Here is a 17,644-nt window from a genome sequence, read left to right on the forward strand (position 1 = left end):
GTGGGAAATATATAACTCTTCTCCGGAATTTTAAAAGAGACGACATTGATTGTAGAAAATGTGAGTGTCCGTTCAAGGTGTGTGGTTACATGTTGCCAAACAAAGATTGGAGATTTAATGTGATATATGATTTGCATAATCATGATTTGTGTGAAAAATTAGTCGGTCATCCTAGTGTGTGTTGGCTCATGTCGGAAGAGAAGGAATGTGTTGCTGACATGACCTTGAATTTGGTTCAACCAAAACAATATACTTGCAACATTGAAAAGTAAAAGAGCCGAAAATATATCAAATATTAAGCAGGTGTATAATATTCGATACCTAACTAACAAGACATTTAGAGGAGATAGAACTGAGATGCAATAACTCTTGAAACTGTTGGATGATAACACTTACGTGTCTAGGTACGAACATGCGAGGATGGAGTTACCGTTACAGATACATTTTAGATTCATCATGATTCCATAAAGTTGTTCAACACATTTTCTACGGGGTTCATACTTGATTCAACCTACAAAACCGGTATAGACTTCCATTATTGGAGATGGTTGGTGTTACCTCAACTGAGAAGACATATTATGTTGGATTTGCATTTCTTGAGTGTGAAAAAGAGGTTGGAAAATAGTAAGGGTGTTTATGTAGAGAATGGGACTTCGTGAACCACATGATTCAAAACTAGCATAATGAGATACAAACATCATCTGGTCGGAGCATCACAATTTTAGAACACAGATTTAAAGACAACACTCTACACGCGGACGCACGTTCAAGCTCAACGACTTCACCTCTCTTGAAGATATCAAAGACGAAATTCATCATCTCCTATCTTACGGAGACAATAGAAAGATTGTGAAGTTCGAGTACCGTTCACCATCAATTGACAACAGATGGAAGATTGGGTTCAGCAAATTTATGCTCAAGACGCAAGCGAATGTTAGGTCTATGTGGAATACGTTTATCCTTTTCAAAACAAAAGTTCTGCTGAGTTGGAAGCGACAATTTCAAGATCGATCGAAGATATTCTAAAGATGTTGAAACGTCCACCTGAATATTATAAAATTGCATTTTATGTTAAACTCATCTATGTAATCCTAATTTTATTTTATGAATCATAATTTCAATTTAAAAAATTACATGTTTTTGGATCTGGTATTGATACGTCTGTTTTATAAAAATGTAACTACGAGAAATTTTCTAAGGTAGCATCTCCAGAATAAAATAAATCAAATAATAGAGCATCACTCTAAATGGTCTTACTTGAGTATGTGTTAAGATACTTTCAAAGATGCATCTCCAAAAATATGAGACGCAAAAATTCGCATTGTACAATAGAAATTTATAGGATGCGTTAAGAAATAATCTTTTATAATCCTTGAAAAAGTACTTAAATCTTTTTAGAAACAATTAGGAAACATCGAATCCAATTTCAATTCACACACAAAATTCTTCAATCTGCAACTATTTTCCAATGTAATTGACACCAAACTTTTTAATCTACAACTATTTTCAATGTAAAATTGTCCTTTCTCAGTTGTCAATAAAAAAAAATTGTCCATCCTCCTTCACTACATAATCAAATCGTATCACTATTGACATTAACATAAAACTATTACTATCAATCAATTATAACATCAGTAATTACCGTTTTATAAAAGAGCAATAGTTTGAATTCTATCTCTTAAAGTTACAATGACACCCTTACTACTAGACAACCCATCATCCATTGTTCTTGTAACTTACATTCTTAATGTCTCCCATTGGTTGAATCCAATTCCTTACGGTGTTTTAATATCTTCTTTTTGGTATGACGTGCTAGTCAATCACTCTCTTTGAGACCAGTCTCCGTCAACCTTGTCATTTCATTCTCATAGTTTTCACACTAGTCCTGAAGACTGGATCTTTTGTGTCTCAAGCTTCTCCTAGAGTAATCATGATGTGTTTCCATGTCTCCTATATCTGTCAGATTCATCAATTACGCAGTTGTTGTCCATGCTTATGTGTCTAGATTCCTTCTTTTGGCTACTGCGGTGCCTTTTTCTATGTCTATCCTCATCTGATCCAGCCTCATAAACCTGATGCCGCCTACTACCCTTGTTTGGCTTTGGCGAGTTCATTCCTTTGCCCCCATACTTCTTTTCATTGTTCCTAGTCATAGTATCCCAATCCACATCAAAATACTCTTCATGGCCTCTATTTTTGTCAGGTTCATCAGTTACATTATTGTTGTCCCTGCTCCGATGTCTTGATCCTTTCCTTTGGCTACTATGATGCGTTCTTCTATCACTATCCTCATCAGATCCCGCCTCATAAATACAGTCCCTACTATCCCAATCCGACATTCGTGAGCTCCTTCCTTTTCTATCATGCCGCTTTTCATGGTCCCTGTTTACAGTAGCTCTATCCACCTCAGAATACTCTTCATGCCTTCTGCTACTGTCATCCTTGTTCAAGTTAAATGAGCTTTTCCTTCTGTGTTCATGGTACTTTTCCCTATCTACCTCTTCTAACCATTCCATGTCAGAATCAATATCAGGAGTTCTGTTCCTGCGATTCCTTTTATGGTTGCCTTTAAAGTCGGTATTCCACTCCTCGGCATGAGTTCTTTGTTTTCTTTCATCTTCATGTTTTCTTCTATCAGAACGACCACCATTAAACTGATTTATCTCTTTAGATTTAGATTTTCTTGAGTGATGCCTAAACATAGATTATGGTATTAATTAGACATGCAGTTACAGAAGACTAACTTCATTAAACAAAAACTCGGTAAAAAAACATCATTAAACAAACTATGACAACTTAAATCGAGACACATTTGAATAACTTAAATTACAATCTGAAATAAGCTATCCGAAGTTATGTTTTCTCTGCATACACAAATTTTATTTCCAGTAAAACTAGTTTTTGTCCCTTAGGGAATGTTTGGGAGTTGGATTTTAAAGGGTTTTGGAGGGATATGCATTGGAGGACTGTCTATATGTTCATATGTTTCAGGCTTTAAAAAATTGAATGAGTGACACGATAGATGATCATATAATATTTCAATAACTCTTTTCATGAATTTTCGAAACATTCTATAGTTTTTTAATTTGAGTTTTATTTCCTTCATGGAAGACTATAGATCAAGTAAGGACTTTAAGGATTTTGTCAAAATCGTGGCTGCATAACGCGGTCACACAACAAGATTTTGCCCGACAAGTTCTTTACCTTGATCCTTGAATGGTTAATAAACTTGATAGAAGTTAAATCATGTTTACTCTTGAGCTTTTTATCTTTCAAACAGTAATAGTAAACATCGATTTTTTTCCAATTTGCTAAAAATAACAACAATTTCTTTAAGCTTACGCTTATTCACATAGTTTCTCAATTCCAATAACCAATTGAAAGCATACCTATCAGAATTTTCTGAGACATTGCAGGAGTGCTTCAGTTCACTAGATTTGTCATGAATCCTCGAGATCTCATCATCATCAGAATGACCAAACAAAGCAACCATCTCTTTAACCCAAAATTTTGGGGGTGGTCTGTCAGAATCTGCCCATTCATAGTCTCCACCAGGATTACGGAAACAGTGGATAAAGTTGCAGGCTGTTCCACGAGAACAAGTCTGTTAAGATGTACAAGAAGAGAATATCATCAACCTATGGGTATGATTTGTGGACAAAAAACATTTTGCAACATTTTATTTGTTATAAAGCTCAGCTTGAAACCCACCAAGAGCAAAAGTCATATGATTTACAGATATGACTGGGAGCCCATGGCTTGATCCAAAAGATAAAATAAAAGATAGTCATTAAATTATTCTATACCTCGTAACGTGATTTCTTATACTCGCCACAAATAGCAACCTTCCATCTTGTTAAATTAACAAATTCACATCTGACCTGTCATACGCCAAAGCCAGGTAAAAATTGGAACAATGTCAGGATGTTTCAAGTATTCTGTACATTAAACCTAAAAATATTTCTATCTACCAACTTAGAAATCAAATATTTCTCATGGCTTTCCTCAGATATAAAATTAGTTACTAGACATAAATACAAAATCAGGAAATTAGTCGTGATTGAACACAATAGAGATGAAGCCTCAAGCAAATTTCTGAAGACACATAAATCACTTTCACACTTAGAGCTCTCATACATAGTGAAAAATGTCAGGAAGTTTCAACTATTCTGCACATTAAACCTAAAAATATTTCGATCTACCAACTTAAAAATCAAATATTTCTTATGGCCCTTTCCTTAGATATAAAGTTACAGGACATAAATACAAAATCAGGAAACAGGTCGTGATTGAACACAGGAGAGATGAAGTCTCAAGCAAATTTCTAAAGATACATGAATCACTTTCACACTTAGAGCTCTCATACATAGTGATCGACCCTAGATCACAACACAGAACAACAAATACCCAAAAAACAAACCGAGCAGTAGATTGTAAGAAAAGAACAGAGACAAGATAACGCTGCAAGCTCTGGTGAAATTGAAACAGGCAAGGGTTTGCGTTGCACTGGTGGAAATGAAACAGGCAAGGGTTTGCGCTAATTGGAATTCCCTTTTTTTTCTCAGACAGAAACAAAACATGGTAAATATGTGTTTTTATCCATGTGAAAGATTAGCAGTTTCGCTGTCCATTTTTTCTGCAACACTATTGACTGTAACTGCCACTATTGAAAAAACCATGTCACTGCCAATGGAAACTTGGAGTAACCAAAGGCACTCCATAGTGCCCCTCCACTATAGCAAGAAATAGGCAACTATGCTTTCATAAAATTCATCCAATCATACCTGCAACATTCAAGATATTCATCTCGCACAAACAAGACAGGAATGCAATACCTGTTTCCCAGCGAAATAGCGACCATTAATTGAGTTATAAGCAAGCAGAGCAGAATCCAACGACTTGTACTGTACGTAGACATTTCCTCGCAAGTGAAATGAACCATTTCTACACACCTGAGAAGGATATATAGATAATAGGTTTAGCACCATGAGATGCAAGTAATTGTAAGTGGGAGATGCAGCAAAATCAGGGAAAGGGACATCAATCTTCTATTTGCTCCACAAAAAGGAAAAAGTGACATCCCCACTTTGGATCGCTACTCACTTCTAAAATTCCTTGGAATTTATTTTATTTTGCCAAAGTGTTGTCATATGTGTACAATAAGAAAGGAGTACAAGAACAAGATGAGACATTTATGTAGAAATGCCCGTGTAAGTTCTCCATTTTATTTGTTCTTATCACACACTATATAGCAAGATATAAATATAAATCATCATCATTTATTAATGCTTGCAATGTTTCATGTAGAACATAAAAAATTCCATACACAGATTTTGAAAACTAAGTTAGCCTAAACTAAAGCCCAACCTATTTGAGAAACATGTAAATGTATATACATAAATGTATAGTGGTAAAAAGGAACCTTGAAGTTCACAATTTCTCCAAACTTCAGGAACTCTGTATGAACATCCTCATAAAACTCTTCAAAACAACGTTGAATCTCCTCATCTGTATACTGAAAAGGGGGGTTAACAGGTCAAACAAGATCTTAGGTATTTAAATATAATATAACATGATAGTGCAACCATATGCATAAATGTGGGTGTGGGTTTATGAAAAGGGGATCCACCTTGCCAAGGGTAAATCTTTGACACTTGCACCATTTAAAAACCTTTTGTATGTAAACATGTAACAAATCTAACCATTGAATCGTTTGATATAATATATATGATCATGCATACCAAACTGTTCTAAATAAATCCAAAGGTTGAAATTACTTGTGAATCATACACCACACGCCTCTTTAGTGAAATATAACCAGTCTTCAAATTGTATGAAAATGCTATAGGCTTAATCTACTTAAGAAAAACTATCAGACAAATTATATAGAGAGCCCAATGCACCAAGCCAGAGTTAAGGCTTTGCCAACCTGCCCTGCAATTACTTAAGGAATGATAGCATAGATGGTGCATTTTAACATTGACTTGTGTGTTATGCTTTTAAAATAATAAATTCAACACAAAAAAAGTTATTTAGTGTTGAAATTTGTATTTTTTTCCCTTATTATATTTAATTAGTATTGAAAACACTACTACCATTTGATGAAAACTAATATTATATATTAACCCTCAAAAAGTCTCATCTGGTATGAAATGCAACAGGATATTTACTTATGCTAAATATAGGAAGCATCCATACAATAATTCAAGAATCAACAAAAAATGAACATAATGCACTGCATTTGTAAAAACAGACTTGAGATTTTTTTTCAATTAACATAATACACACAAATGTTGGCAAAGTCATGCATAAAATAAAACACTCTCTTCCCACAGAAAACTAAAAAAATTCACAATGGCAACATATTTTGAGAAACACTAACTCTATCCACGTTTTTTAGGTTTTGCTGCCGCAATCTCAAACCCTTTGAATGTCATGACCATTAATCTGCATCATAGCTCCTTAAGCCATAAATGGGATATTGCCTGATAACTACTTACGGTTAAGGAACAAGGACATGTAATTTTTGTAAAGAAATAATTTTGATCTTTTAAAATGACATTGAGTGTACAATATAATTAATAACTAATGAATCTGCTTTAAAATGTTGTGTTGACACAATATTATTATGAATCCCACATGAAAACAATGGATAAAATGTTAGAAATGCACGATGACAATGGTAGAGCTAAAAAAGAAGTCAGACATTGAAATAAAAACAAAAGAAAAGGGGAAAATAATATTTGACATATCAATCCCAAGCTCGGCAAATTAGGATACAACAGCTAATATGTTTAAGTTGAAGTAAGCAAAGCCAAAATCAGGAGCCTCCCAATCTTCGATAATTATATATTCATAAGAGCAGAAGAAATATCTATAAGTTGAAGGAGTGAATATAATAGAGCTCCTCTCTATTTTACAAGGAAAAATATGAGAGGAAGCAACTGCAGGAAAATATCAGCAATTAAGGAAAAAGAAACCATAAGGTACCAAGTTTGCAATAATTAAAATGAGAATGAATCAATTATCATAAAAGTGGGTAATGACAGATAGGAGGAATAGGATTAGGATACTCGTGAATGAACAGACCTCAAGGCCTTCATCTTGTTCCCAAGCAAGGCCAGGACCATTATACATATTTTTGATGACAAATGTACAGGACTTATCGGGGTAGAAATGGACCCTGCTACAACGATCACCAAATCGACACACACCGGTTTTAAGGTGAAAAGGACAATGAGCTTTATCCTGCCACAACCAAAAAAGGAGAGTGAGTAAGTGAGCTATGCAGCAGCGACACCCTCGGTAAACAGTGGTTCATAGTGAGTGAGTGAGGTAGGTATAATTCCTTCCTATTGTTTTCTACTAAAAGTACTTGTCAATAATAATAAACCAAAAGGTGGAAGGAGAATGATGGAAATAACTTACCAGTTCAGTACCGAAATTAGGTATTTGTTGAGCAACATAGTCGGGAAGCGCTGAATTGGGGCGAGGTTGAGAGGGAGATTCCGGTGGAAAGGGATTTGATGTAGGTCTATTATTATCATGATGATGCTCCTATGAATAATAACAAGAATTGATTGAATTGAGCGATGAATTAAACAAGGAATTTTATAAATACAAATAGAGAATTACATGACATACGGGGTGGTTGAGGAGGAGGAGATTGGGCTTTTTCTTCTTGATGATTATTTCATTTCCTAGCCAAATAATCTCAGGAGGACCATCTTCCTCATCTTCTTCTTCTTCTCCAAGGACGTCGTCATTATCAGTGTTATCATCGTGTTGTTGCTGAAGAAGTTGAAGTTGAATTTGAGCTTGTTGTTGTTGTTTAATGATCCAGGCCTTTTCCCTCTCTTCGAAAGCGATTCTATCCCTTTCGATTCTCTCGGCCTCTTGCTGCTCCAACAGCATCCTCTTCTTCTGCTCCTCGGGATCGTTGAGACGCGCTTCCTCCTCCAACCGTTCCATCTCCGCAATCTCCTTCCTTCTCTCCTTTCTCTTCATTTTCTTCAATGCCTTTCGCTTCTCCTTCCTTCGACTCACCATCTCCGAATCCAATTTTTCTTTCGCTTCTTCCATTATTCTTTCGCTCAATCGTTCATTCATGTGCTACTGCTATATGAATGTTTTGATGTTGTAATTCTTGCATCCCTATACCCTACCACAGACTAACTTTTTCTATTTTATTTCATTTTTATTATTCACTATTTAATTAAAACCCGATTTTTAATTTTTGTTTCTTTTCTTCAAATAAACTTGATTACATCAAGGTGTTATATTTCTTCCAACTAATGTGCATTACTAACAAACCATCTCACCATCCTCCACAATGGGTAAGCTCCCCTAGTTATACAAAATCACAAATTTTATTCAATAGGTTAGGCTAATTAATGAGGGTTTACAATTTTGCTAAACAAATCACGAATTTTATTTTATTTAAGGGATTAAATTCTAAAATTTTATAAACTTTTTATAAAAAAGGTGTTTAAAAATATATATATAAATGATTGATAGCTTAATGTTAAGATAGAAGAATGAGATGAAAATTTCAAAAAAAATTAAAAATGTAGGATTGTTTGAAATAGTAAAATAAATGAAGAAAGATAGTAAAAATTATGAACTTAAATATACGACTCGGATTCACACATTTCTCATAAATTATTTTATTTCTATAATAAATTATTTTATTTCTATAATATGGATGTTTGAATTCTACATAAAAGAATAATGAAAACTACGAACTCTTATTATTGAGATCAAATATATTTTATATACTATGTACATCAATAACCATCAACAACGGTTAACAATTAACAATTATGTTAGAAACAATGACCGATCCAATGTATTTTGAAGCCTAAGGAAAGATTTATGTAGTGACATATTGAAACACCCATAAGCAAAACAATACAAAAGATAACAATATTTCTGAATACATAAGGAAGAAAAGATGGGTGGGAGGTGTCAAATAGAGCACAAGATTATCTATGAGAATTAACGATGTCGCGATGTCGTGGGCTAAGTCAGGTTTCACTAGTATCGCTAGAAAGGCGGAAGGGATAAATACATTACATCAAAAAAATAATGAATGAAGGCATTGTATCTATAAAAGTCATTCATTGGGAGGTGAAAAAGCATTTCTAAAAGCAGATGAAAATGAGGATTTTAAGACTCTCTTGAAAGATTCACAAAAATTCTTTCAACAAGAGTTTAACATCGTTAGAGAATGAGAGACGAGAGATGTAGGGGTTCCCGATTTGCATGCGTCAAAATTTACGGGGTTCTTGTTCATGCTTGGAGAAGGAAAACATTTATGTTATTGTCTTTTTCCTTTAGTAGATTAATTAAATTGAATCAGGTAACTGAAGACATTAAAAATTTGATACGGCGCAATTATACACCAGAACACCATTGCTTTAAGTCATCAACAAGGTTACCAAAATGCAGATAAATAAAGAAACTTATTCCATTCGCATCACATAAGAACTATCAATTTGCTCCTTATCTCCTTTGTATTTAGAGAATTTCGCTTGTGGCTCCTTACCTGCTTTAGCACAACCCCCCATATAAATTTGCTTAAAGAGGAGGACCCTTAGAAGATGAATCTCCTTGAGGTTAGATTGCTTCGGGGAGGGATGGTTGAAGATAACTCTGTAATCCACTGGGGAGTCTTTGGGAAAGGGAAGGTGAACCTAAGGGAGGATTCACCCTTCCGGATTTGAACCTAAGGGGTTGGAGGCCCAGTTGAGGCCTCATCCCCAGGTTGGCATCCAACCTCGGGTTCAGCTTGGATATCCACGATATAGGCCATCGGGTTCAACTTGATGGCATCCGAGGCATCATCACTCCTCATAGATTTTTTAAGTGGATGAGGTCCTTTTTAGAGGCGATAGGGTTCACACTTGAGCTACCTTACTCTTAAGGGAGAATTCACCCTTCCGGCTTTGAACCTAAGGGTTTGGAGGCCCAGTTGAGGCCTCATCCCTAGGTTGGCATTCAACCTCGGGTTCAGCTTGGATATCCACGATATAGGCCATCAGGTTCAACTTGATGGCATCTGAGGCATCATCACTCCGCATAGATTTTTTAAGTGGATGAGGTCCTTTTTAGAGGCGATAGGGTTCACACTTGAGCTACCTTACTCTTAAGGGAGGATTCACCGTTCCGGCTTTGAACCTAAGGGGTTGGCCCAATTAAGGCCTCATCCCAAGGTTGGCATTCAGCCTCGGGTTCAATTTGGATATCCACGGTATGGGCCCTCGGGTTTCAACTTGATGGCATCAGAGGCGTCATCACTCCACATAGATTTTTCAGTGGATGAGGTCCTTTTTAGAGGCGATAGGGTTCACACTTGAGCTACCTTACTCTTAAGGGAGGATTCACCGTTCCGACTTTGAACCTAAGGGGTTGGCCCAATAAAGGCCTCATCCCAAGGTTGGCATTCAACCTCGGGTTCAACTTGGATATCCACGGTATGGGCCCTCGGGTTTCAACTTGATGGCATCAGAGGCGTCATCACTCCACATAGATTTTTCAGTGGATGAGGTCCTCTTCAGAGGCGATAAGGGCTCTCCTGCAGCGGTCACTTAAGTTATCTTACTCTTAAGGGAGAATTCACCCTTCCGCCTTTGAACTTAAAGGGTTGGAGGCCCAATTGAGGCCTCATTCTCAGGGTTGCGTTTCACCCCCCCCCCCCCCTCTGAATCACACCCTCAAGGCGACTCAAACAGTTGTATGGGCCCACACATTAAACCTTCTACTTTGCAAGGCACTCTCTCATCTCCTCATGAGAAATCTTGGACATCTTCTCTACAACAAAGACGAAGAAGAGTGATTAACATAAGTTATATCAACTATAATAGAGTGTGACATCATTAAAAATCACTTATATATATATATATATATATATATATATATATATATATATATATATATATATATATATATGTCCAGGGACTCCTAATCCTCCTTATCCAGGATAATCACGGTACGAGACTCCATGACCTTAAAGCAATCTAAAATTTGCACCACTTCAGCCTCATAATCGGTGAGGCAAGTGTAGTCGATCTATTGATTGTCGTGGGGCTCTCAGTCCAGGAGAGGGGAAACCTGGCGACACCATTTGCCCATGTAGTAGCTAAGGAGGAGCTATCTTTCCCCATAATTCCCACAAATTTCTCCCTTCAACCTCTGAAGTGGTTGGAGAAAGGTTTAAATAAAGTTCTCACAGGAAGGCCAGCCAGGGTTGCCCAACTTTAAGGTACAAACGCCTTAGTACAATAGAAAGAGAATAACATTTTGATGGTTGGGTTGACCCCTAGCTGCTAGAATATGATCTCCAATGCATTGATCAAGCTCTAGCTATTTGGCGTGATCTGACCATGAGCCACGTTGAGCATTGTAGGAACCTCCCCAGTAAAGGAAGAAAAGGGGAGACGAATCTCAAACTCGCGGATGAAAGGCAGATAAAAGTAAAAGGGGGAAGTAAAAGAGGCATTAGAAGCGACCACATTGGCCTCTCTTCTAGAGATGACGCCTCCAAAACATCTTCTTGTTCATCACCAGAAGAAGAAAATATAAGTTGCTGTCGACGGTAAACTATATGGTCATCGTTGGTGTAGACATACCCAACTTTTCTCATATCTTTGGGCTCATGGTGAGAAATAGCCATGATCGTCCTGTTTTTTTGGGGAAACAGAAGAAAAATAGGAGTCATTATCACTTCCACCACCTATCGCTTTAAGAATTAAGAGAACTCTCGCAACTTTTCAACATGCCTAGTTCCACTAACCTACAATCAGCGGTCAATTGGGACACTTATCATTCCTATAACAATAGTTCCACGTGGCTATACGCTCATCACGAGTATATGGTTCTACTAGGTTGTCATCCTCATCTAAATCCTTAATAATCTTCATAAAGAAAAAGGTAAAAAAGAGTACATGTGTAGAACTTGATTTCGAGTTTGTGGAGAGGCAAAAGTCACTAAGGTAGGAGAAACGATTTGCAAACTCTATACATAAAATCGTGAAAAAAGGAAAAAGTTGATTCTCGTCCCTTAAATAGAAGAAGAAAGTAAGGGTTATCAAAGTCTCTAGGTTTCAAATCATATGTGAAAGGTTTCATACATTTCAACATGTGAGAAAGGGAAAAAAATTGACCTAACGTCCCAATGATAGATCATCATTGTTGGCATTAAATGCCTCAGACGCTTTCCTCCAATAGACGCTTCAATGATTTCCTACTAACATGTGTCACACAGATAAACATCTATAAAGCCGCCTGAGGGACTCAACTAAGTTCCGTCTGAGGGAATCAACTAACTCTACTCGATGGGTTCAATTAAGTCTCTCTTGAGGGACTCAACTAAGTATCTCTTGAGGGACTCAACTAAGTCTCGCCCAAAAAGATCATTAAAGATCTAAGGCATGAATAAGGCCTCGGTGAGGCTCTTTACGAATGTCCAGATGAGTCAGGGTTAAAACGCTTCGGCCTTTACGAACCCTTATACTTGAGAGATTGTGTAACAACATAGTTTATAAAGACCTTAGTGGAGGGGCGAGTGGCACATGCTTGACCCTTCATCCTTCCTGAATTGCATTTCGAGTGCCCATTGTCTAGATGTGTCGCTCGTAATGCACTATCGTGCACGAAACATATAATGAGTCAATAAACGTTACGTAGAAAATCATGAAACTTGAACACACCTCCTGAACTTCAGGGAATCAACCACCCATATTAAGAATAATTGTTAAGTTGTAGAAAGACTCGGTCCAGATCCTAAGGGCTATAAATACATTAGTATCGTCAGATTAAAGTGAGACAAATAACACAAAGAAATACATCAATTTCTCATCTCTCATGAGCTAGTTTTCAATACCCTAACAACCAAAGTAAATCTGAAGAAAAAAAAATTATATGCCGTTTTGACAATCGCACCATTTGAAGTTTATGATATTATATCATTAAACAAAGCTAAACGATTGTGCGCAACAATTTTTTTTCGAGTTTAACAAAATTGTCAAACCAATAGTAATCTATTAAAAACAAAATCCAACAAACAATTCATCAACAAATAATACTTTTTAATCATTGATCATAATTTATATCGTCAATAATTTCTAAATAATTAATCTAAAAGTTTCTGAATGTATCTGCTAGAAGTAGAACTACATAGAGTGTGATTCAGTAAAGTTTTCAATTGGTCTCTACTATGTGGTATAGAAGGTTTCCATGAAGCCTTAATTTATTAATGTTGATATGATTTGATGAAAATTCAAAATATTGAGAACTTTGATTCCTGCAGCTACTTGTGACGATTCAAGTTGGGGAACAGCCCCAAGATATACTCTGGCATGAAATCATGTCTTGTTAGGATCCCAACAATTGGAGGCCTCTGCATAAACCATAACATATAATATACATTATTCAACTTTGTTTAACAACATACAATAAATCAAAGGTATTGCAAAAAGAGAAAGACTCACTCCTGGTATCTTTGGCACAACTAGCAAGTGTCTGAGTCCAAGTTCCCTAAAAAGAAGAGCAGCTTTTGCAAGAGACATTGTTTCAACAACAGTATACGGAGATTTGTTAGTTATTGGATGAAGATCAACAAACATTTCCATTTCCTCTTCTGAAAACTCTAAATCTTTCACACTTATCCCTCTCCCTAAACCCGGTTTCGCAAAATCACTTGCCTTCAACTTTTTAATAATGGTAGACCTTGTCATAATCCTCTTCCTAGTGAACAATGTCTTGTGCTTGAGAAGTACTAGCAGATGAGACCTCAACACCAAACCGCATAACTCGGGAGCATCCGTTAAAGGCGGTTCGTCGATTACGGGAAAGCCGTGATGTCCTGTCACTTTTAATGCATGGACAATGGTACCAACTTTCTCGATTCCGCTGAAAGTAAAGAGTGGACCGGATACAACATCGCCTGCGACTAAATTCTTCATGTATGGCTCTGCATGTGCCTCCATGAAAGGAAGTCCTTTCAACATCACAATCTGATCATAAACACCTTTGTTGAAACAATCCGCCACTGTTTTAGAAACGAGGAGAACCAGCATAACTAATGGGAGCATCAACAAGTTGTTAGTGAGTTCGAGAAGTATGACACAGAGAGAAACTGTCATTCTCATGGTGCCGCCAAGGAAAGATGCAGCTCCAAGGAGAGCAAAATAGCCCGCATCGAGATCCGTGAATGGATTTAACACGGTCCCTACTAGACGTCCGTATGAAGCTCCTGCAAGTATGACAGGAATGAAGAGACCAGAGGGAATGGCAACACCGTATGTGACAATTCCAAGCAAGTATATCGCCACGAAGAAAATTATGAGACTTGATAGTTGAAATGCAGCGTTGGCAGATTCAGAGCTATCAATGAATAGTTTGCGGATGGCATCGTCGTTGGTAGTGAAAAGGAGTGAGCTTAGATCATTGAAGTGGTTTGGTGGACACTGAAAACTGTCGTAGTGCATTGAAAAGCCGGTGGATGGTGAGTTCGGGCATTCTCCTGAACATGGCACACACTTTGATAGCAACGGTAGCCCAAATCGAATACAAGAGGTCATAAACGAGATAACCATCACCAGTAGAATTTTGAATATAGGACCTTTCCTGCAATTCAATTAAGTTACTATTAGTCACAATGCACGCGTCATATCATTATTGTCGACCACATGTTGCAAAAAACAACAGTTTGATAACATGTCGTGCTGAATCGCATATCACATTACAGGTAGCAATTTATTCAAATCCTGCTACGCTATAGTGCTATAATATAGCCGCTATTTAACAATACTACACAAAATTAGTAATTGTAAAGGGAAATATATATATACATTGGACTTACCCATTTATGGTGGTGTAAGTGCGAAGGACTTTGTCGACAAGATAATTGTAAAGGCTTCCCATAAGACCACCAATGACTCCAAGAAATATAACTGCGAGGAGGTCGGGTGTGGTGTAGGCAGGCTCTAGAGAATTGACATCAAACATGATGAGTCCTCCTTCCCCAAACAGACCACATTTGCCTTCTCCTTGATGGCAAAATTGCATAAGACCCCTAAGAACAACTGCTACAACGGCGGTGGTGAAAAACGTGCGCCACAGAAGAGCACTCCTCCACCACGAAGCTGCTTCTTCGAGTGCGAAAAGGACTCCGCCAACTGGAGCACGGAAAGCAGCTGCAACACCTGCAGCTGCACCGCATGTGATCAAATCCCTTCGATCTCTATCATTTTTGAAGTATCTGAGCCATCTCCAAGTGAGTCTATATTTACGAGAACCGCCCTGTCCGAGTAAATTAGCAATGCAAGCACCTGTATGTACCATAGGTCCTTCTTTCCCCACAACAAAACCACCAGCAACTCCTAAAATTGAACCAAATATCTGTCCACCACTTCAAACCATTAACTATCATCCATATATTTTCTAATCAAAACAAATTCTCCAAGTAACTAGTAATCAAGTACCTTGACAAAGAGTGTAGATGGAGCCAAGATAGAATGCGCATCGATGCCGTTGAGGTATGCCTTGACCTCGGGTATGCCGGAACCTGCTGCTGCAGGGGCAATGTAAGCACAGAGAGCTGCGGCGCCGACCCCTAAAATCATGTTACAGCCAAAGTAGGCTGCAAATGCCTGATGATACTTTTGGTTGATCATGAGATTGTTGGTAAGTAAAAGTTTGAAACCAGCAATGTTCTCAACTCCAAGGTTGTTAAAGAAGCCAACAAGTCCTGTAATTAAACCAATAAGAAGTGCAAGGGTCCACTTGAGAACAACATATTGGTATATCTCAACCTTTGTTCTTGACCTCCAGTCCTGCTTTAACAGATCATTCTCAATCATCCTGCATAGTCCATGCCACCATTGTTAATCAATTCTACATGAAAACAATCCATTTTAAGACCATGTTCCATTAACATGGTTTCTAAGATTGATTCAATCTTGGAATATTCGTTTATTTTAATTGTAATCAACTTTTCTACAATTTCGAATTAATACATTATGATCTCAAAAATAAATAAAAATCAAAATGTATTAGATACATTTTGTTTTTTACTCATATATTTAAGATCGGATAGTATTTTCTTCAATCGGTTCAATGTTTTCAAGACACTTTTGGACGGTTTTAGTTTTGTTTTATTGATTAAAAAATATTAAAATAAAATGATTTATACTGAAAAACATTAAAAAAGTAATTTATAATGAATTCATTATTAAAATGACTATACTTTTGTGAAGATATGTGTTTCTTTAGTTTTTAAGAGCTTACTATAAAAGATTTAGTGATAGTTAAATTAGTGACGTGGCGTATTAAATATTGTCCTAGTCTTTATCTGATATCTGATGAGTTGCATTGCACTAAATAGATAAGGTAATCAAAATCCAGAATTTAAACAAATTTATTTTGTCGGTGTAAAATTAAATTATAAACAATTTTATTTTGATCTTAAAAGTAATATTCATATATATATGTAATCCAAAATTTGTATTCAATTATAACATAAAAAAAATACATGAACGAAGTCAAATTAACAAAATAAAAAAGTAATAAAATATAAAAAAATGTTGAAATATTTTGAATAGGTTTAGTTGAATTCACTGAATACAGTGCGAGTCAAACCAAAAAGTCTGGATTTTTGTGAGAGTTTGGAAAAATTAAAGTTTATAGACGAAAGGAGTCGGAAATGGCAATTTGAATAAAAACAAACATATGAGAAAGATTTTGATTTTGTGAGAAATGAAAAAAAGAGGAAAATGAAAGACTGACTCGTAATCAAGACTTTGAATTGGAGATTTATTGGCTCCGACGATGGCGAGTTGAGAAGATGCATTGGTTCTCCGTCTAACCAGCAACGGTTGTTTGTGGTGATGATCACCATCATCACCGTCGCCAATCTCAATTCTTTCATCTGCCTCCGACTGATCCATTATTGTGAAAACAACAACAACAACACTTTGTATATAAATGAATATTATTGTGAAAATAACAACACTCTCATCTCAATCTCATATATCTTTCTTGTCTATTCACTTCTCTCTGCATGTAATCTAATCTAATACTCCCACCGTCTCCAACTCTCACTTTTATACCTATTTTTTTCTTTTTTTTTACGGATGGATATCACTTTTATGTTAATATCTTCATTTTCTACTTACACATTACAGATTAATTCATATGCTCTCTTACTATTTTTTTTACACAATTCATAACTATATAAATAATACTTTAAATATAATTAAAGTAAATATTTAATATTTATAAAAAATTTATTATTATGACTAATTAGTTATGTAAAATACTTTTACACTTCAGGTGTGTATTAATTAAACTCTTTGTACTTATCCATATTTTTATATATAAAAGGAACAATCCATTTTTGTATTATTTTTTCCTATTATATAATTCCTTTAAATTATTACTTATAATAATATTATTTGAAATTTTGATTAAAATTTTAGTAAAAAATTCAATTATATTTTATTTTATTATAATAGAACAATCACACTCCAATAGGAATAATATTAATGCAAATTATTTTTATTTTATTTCTTAAGAATATTTAATTGTTATATATATATATATATATATATATATATATATATATATATATATATATATATAT

At 35.9% G+C, this 17,644-nt stretch overlaps 2 protein-coding genes across 3 annotated transcripts; both read right to left on the reverse strand.

Annotated features, from left to right (window-relative positions):
* Positions 1–1,566: 1,566 nt before the first annotated feature.
* LOC127086194 (zinc finger CCCH domain-containing protein 5) lies at positions 1,567–8,164 on the reverse strand. Of its 2 annotated transcripts, none has more exons than XM_051026910.1 (8): positions 7,636–8,164; positions 7,429–7,557; positions 7,090–7,248; positions 5,423–5,515; positions 4,836–4,952; positions 3,807–3,881; positions 3,390–3,604; positions 1,567–2,694 (listed from the first exon to the last, which is right to left on the reverse strand). In XM_051026910.1, exons 1-8 carry the CDS (start codon positions 8,107–8,109, stop codon positions 1,929–1,931), a joined length of 2,028 nt encoding a protein of 675 aa, XP_050882867.1. In that variant the 5' UTR covers positions 8,110–8,164; the 3' UTR covers positions 1,567–1,928. The 2 variants fall into 2 exon arrangements, with proteins under 2 accessions (XP_050882867.1, XP_050882876.1); XM_051026919.1 differs by having other exon boundaries at positions 7,645–8,163.
* Positions 8,165–13,071: 4,907 nt separating this feature from the next.
* Positions 13,072–17,153, reverse strand: LOC127086206 (chloride channel protein CLC-c). Its single transcript, XM_051026929.1, has 5 exons — positions 16,789–17,153; positions 15,486–15,864; positions 14,864–15,402; positions 13,491–14,628; positions 13,072–13,399 (listed from the first exon to the last, which is right to left on the reverse strand). Exons 1-5 carry the CDS (start codon positions 16,947–16,949, stop codon positions 13,310–13,312), a joined length of 2,307 nt encoding a protein of 768 aa, XP_050882886.1. The 5' UTR covers positions 16,950–17,153; the 3' UTR covers positions 13,072–13,309.
* Positions 17,154–17,644: the final 491 nt, after the last annotated feature.

The sequence above is a fragment of the Lathyrus oleraceus genome, chromosome 1 (assembly GCF_024323335.1).
Source record: "Lathyrus oleraceus cultivar Zhongwan6 chromosome 1, CAAS_Psat_ZW6_1.0, whole genome shotgun sequence".
In the NCBI taxonomy this organism is placed as follows: domain Eukaryota; kingdom Viridiplantae; phylum Streptophyta; class Magnoliopsida; order Fabales; family Fabaceae; genus Lathyrus; species Lathyrus oleraceus.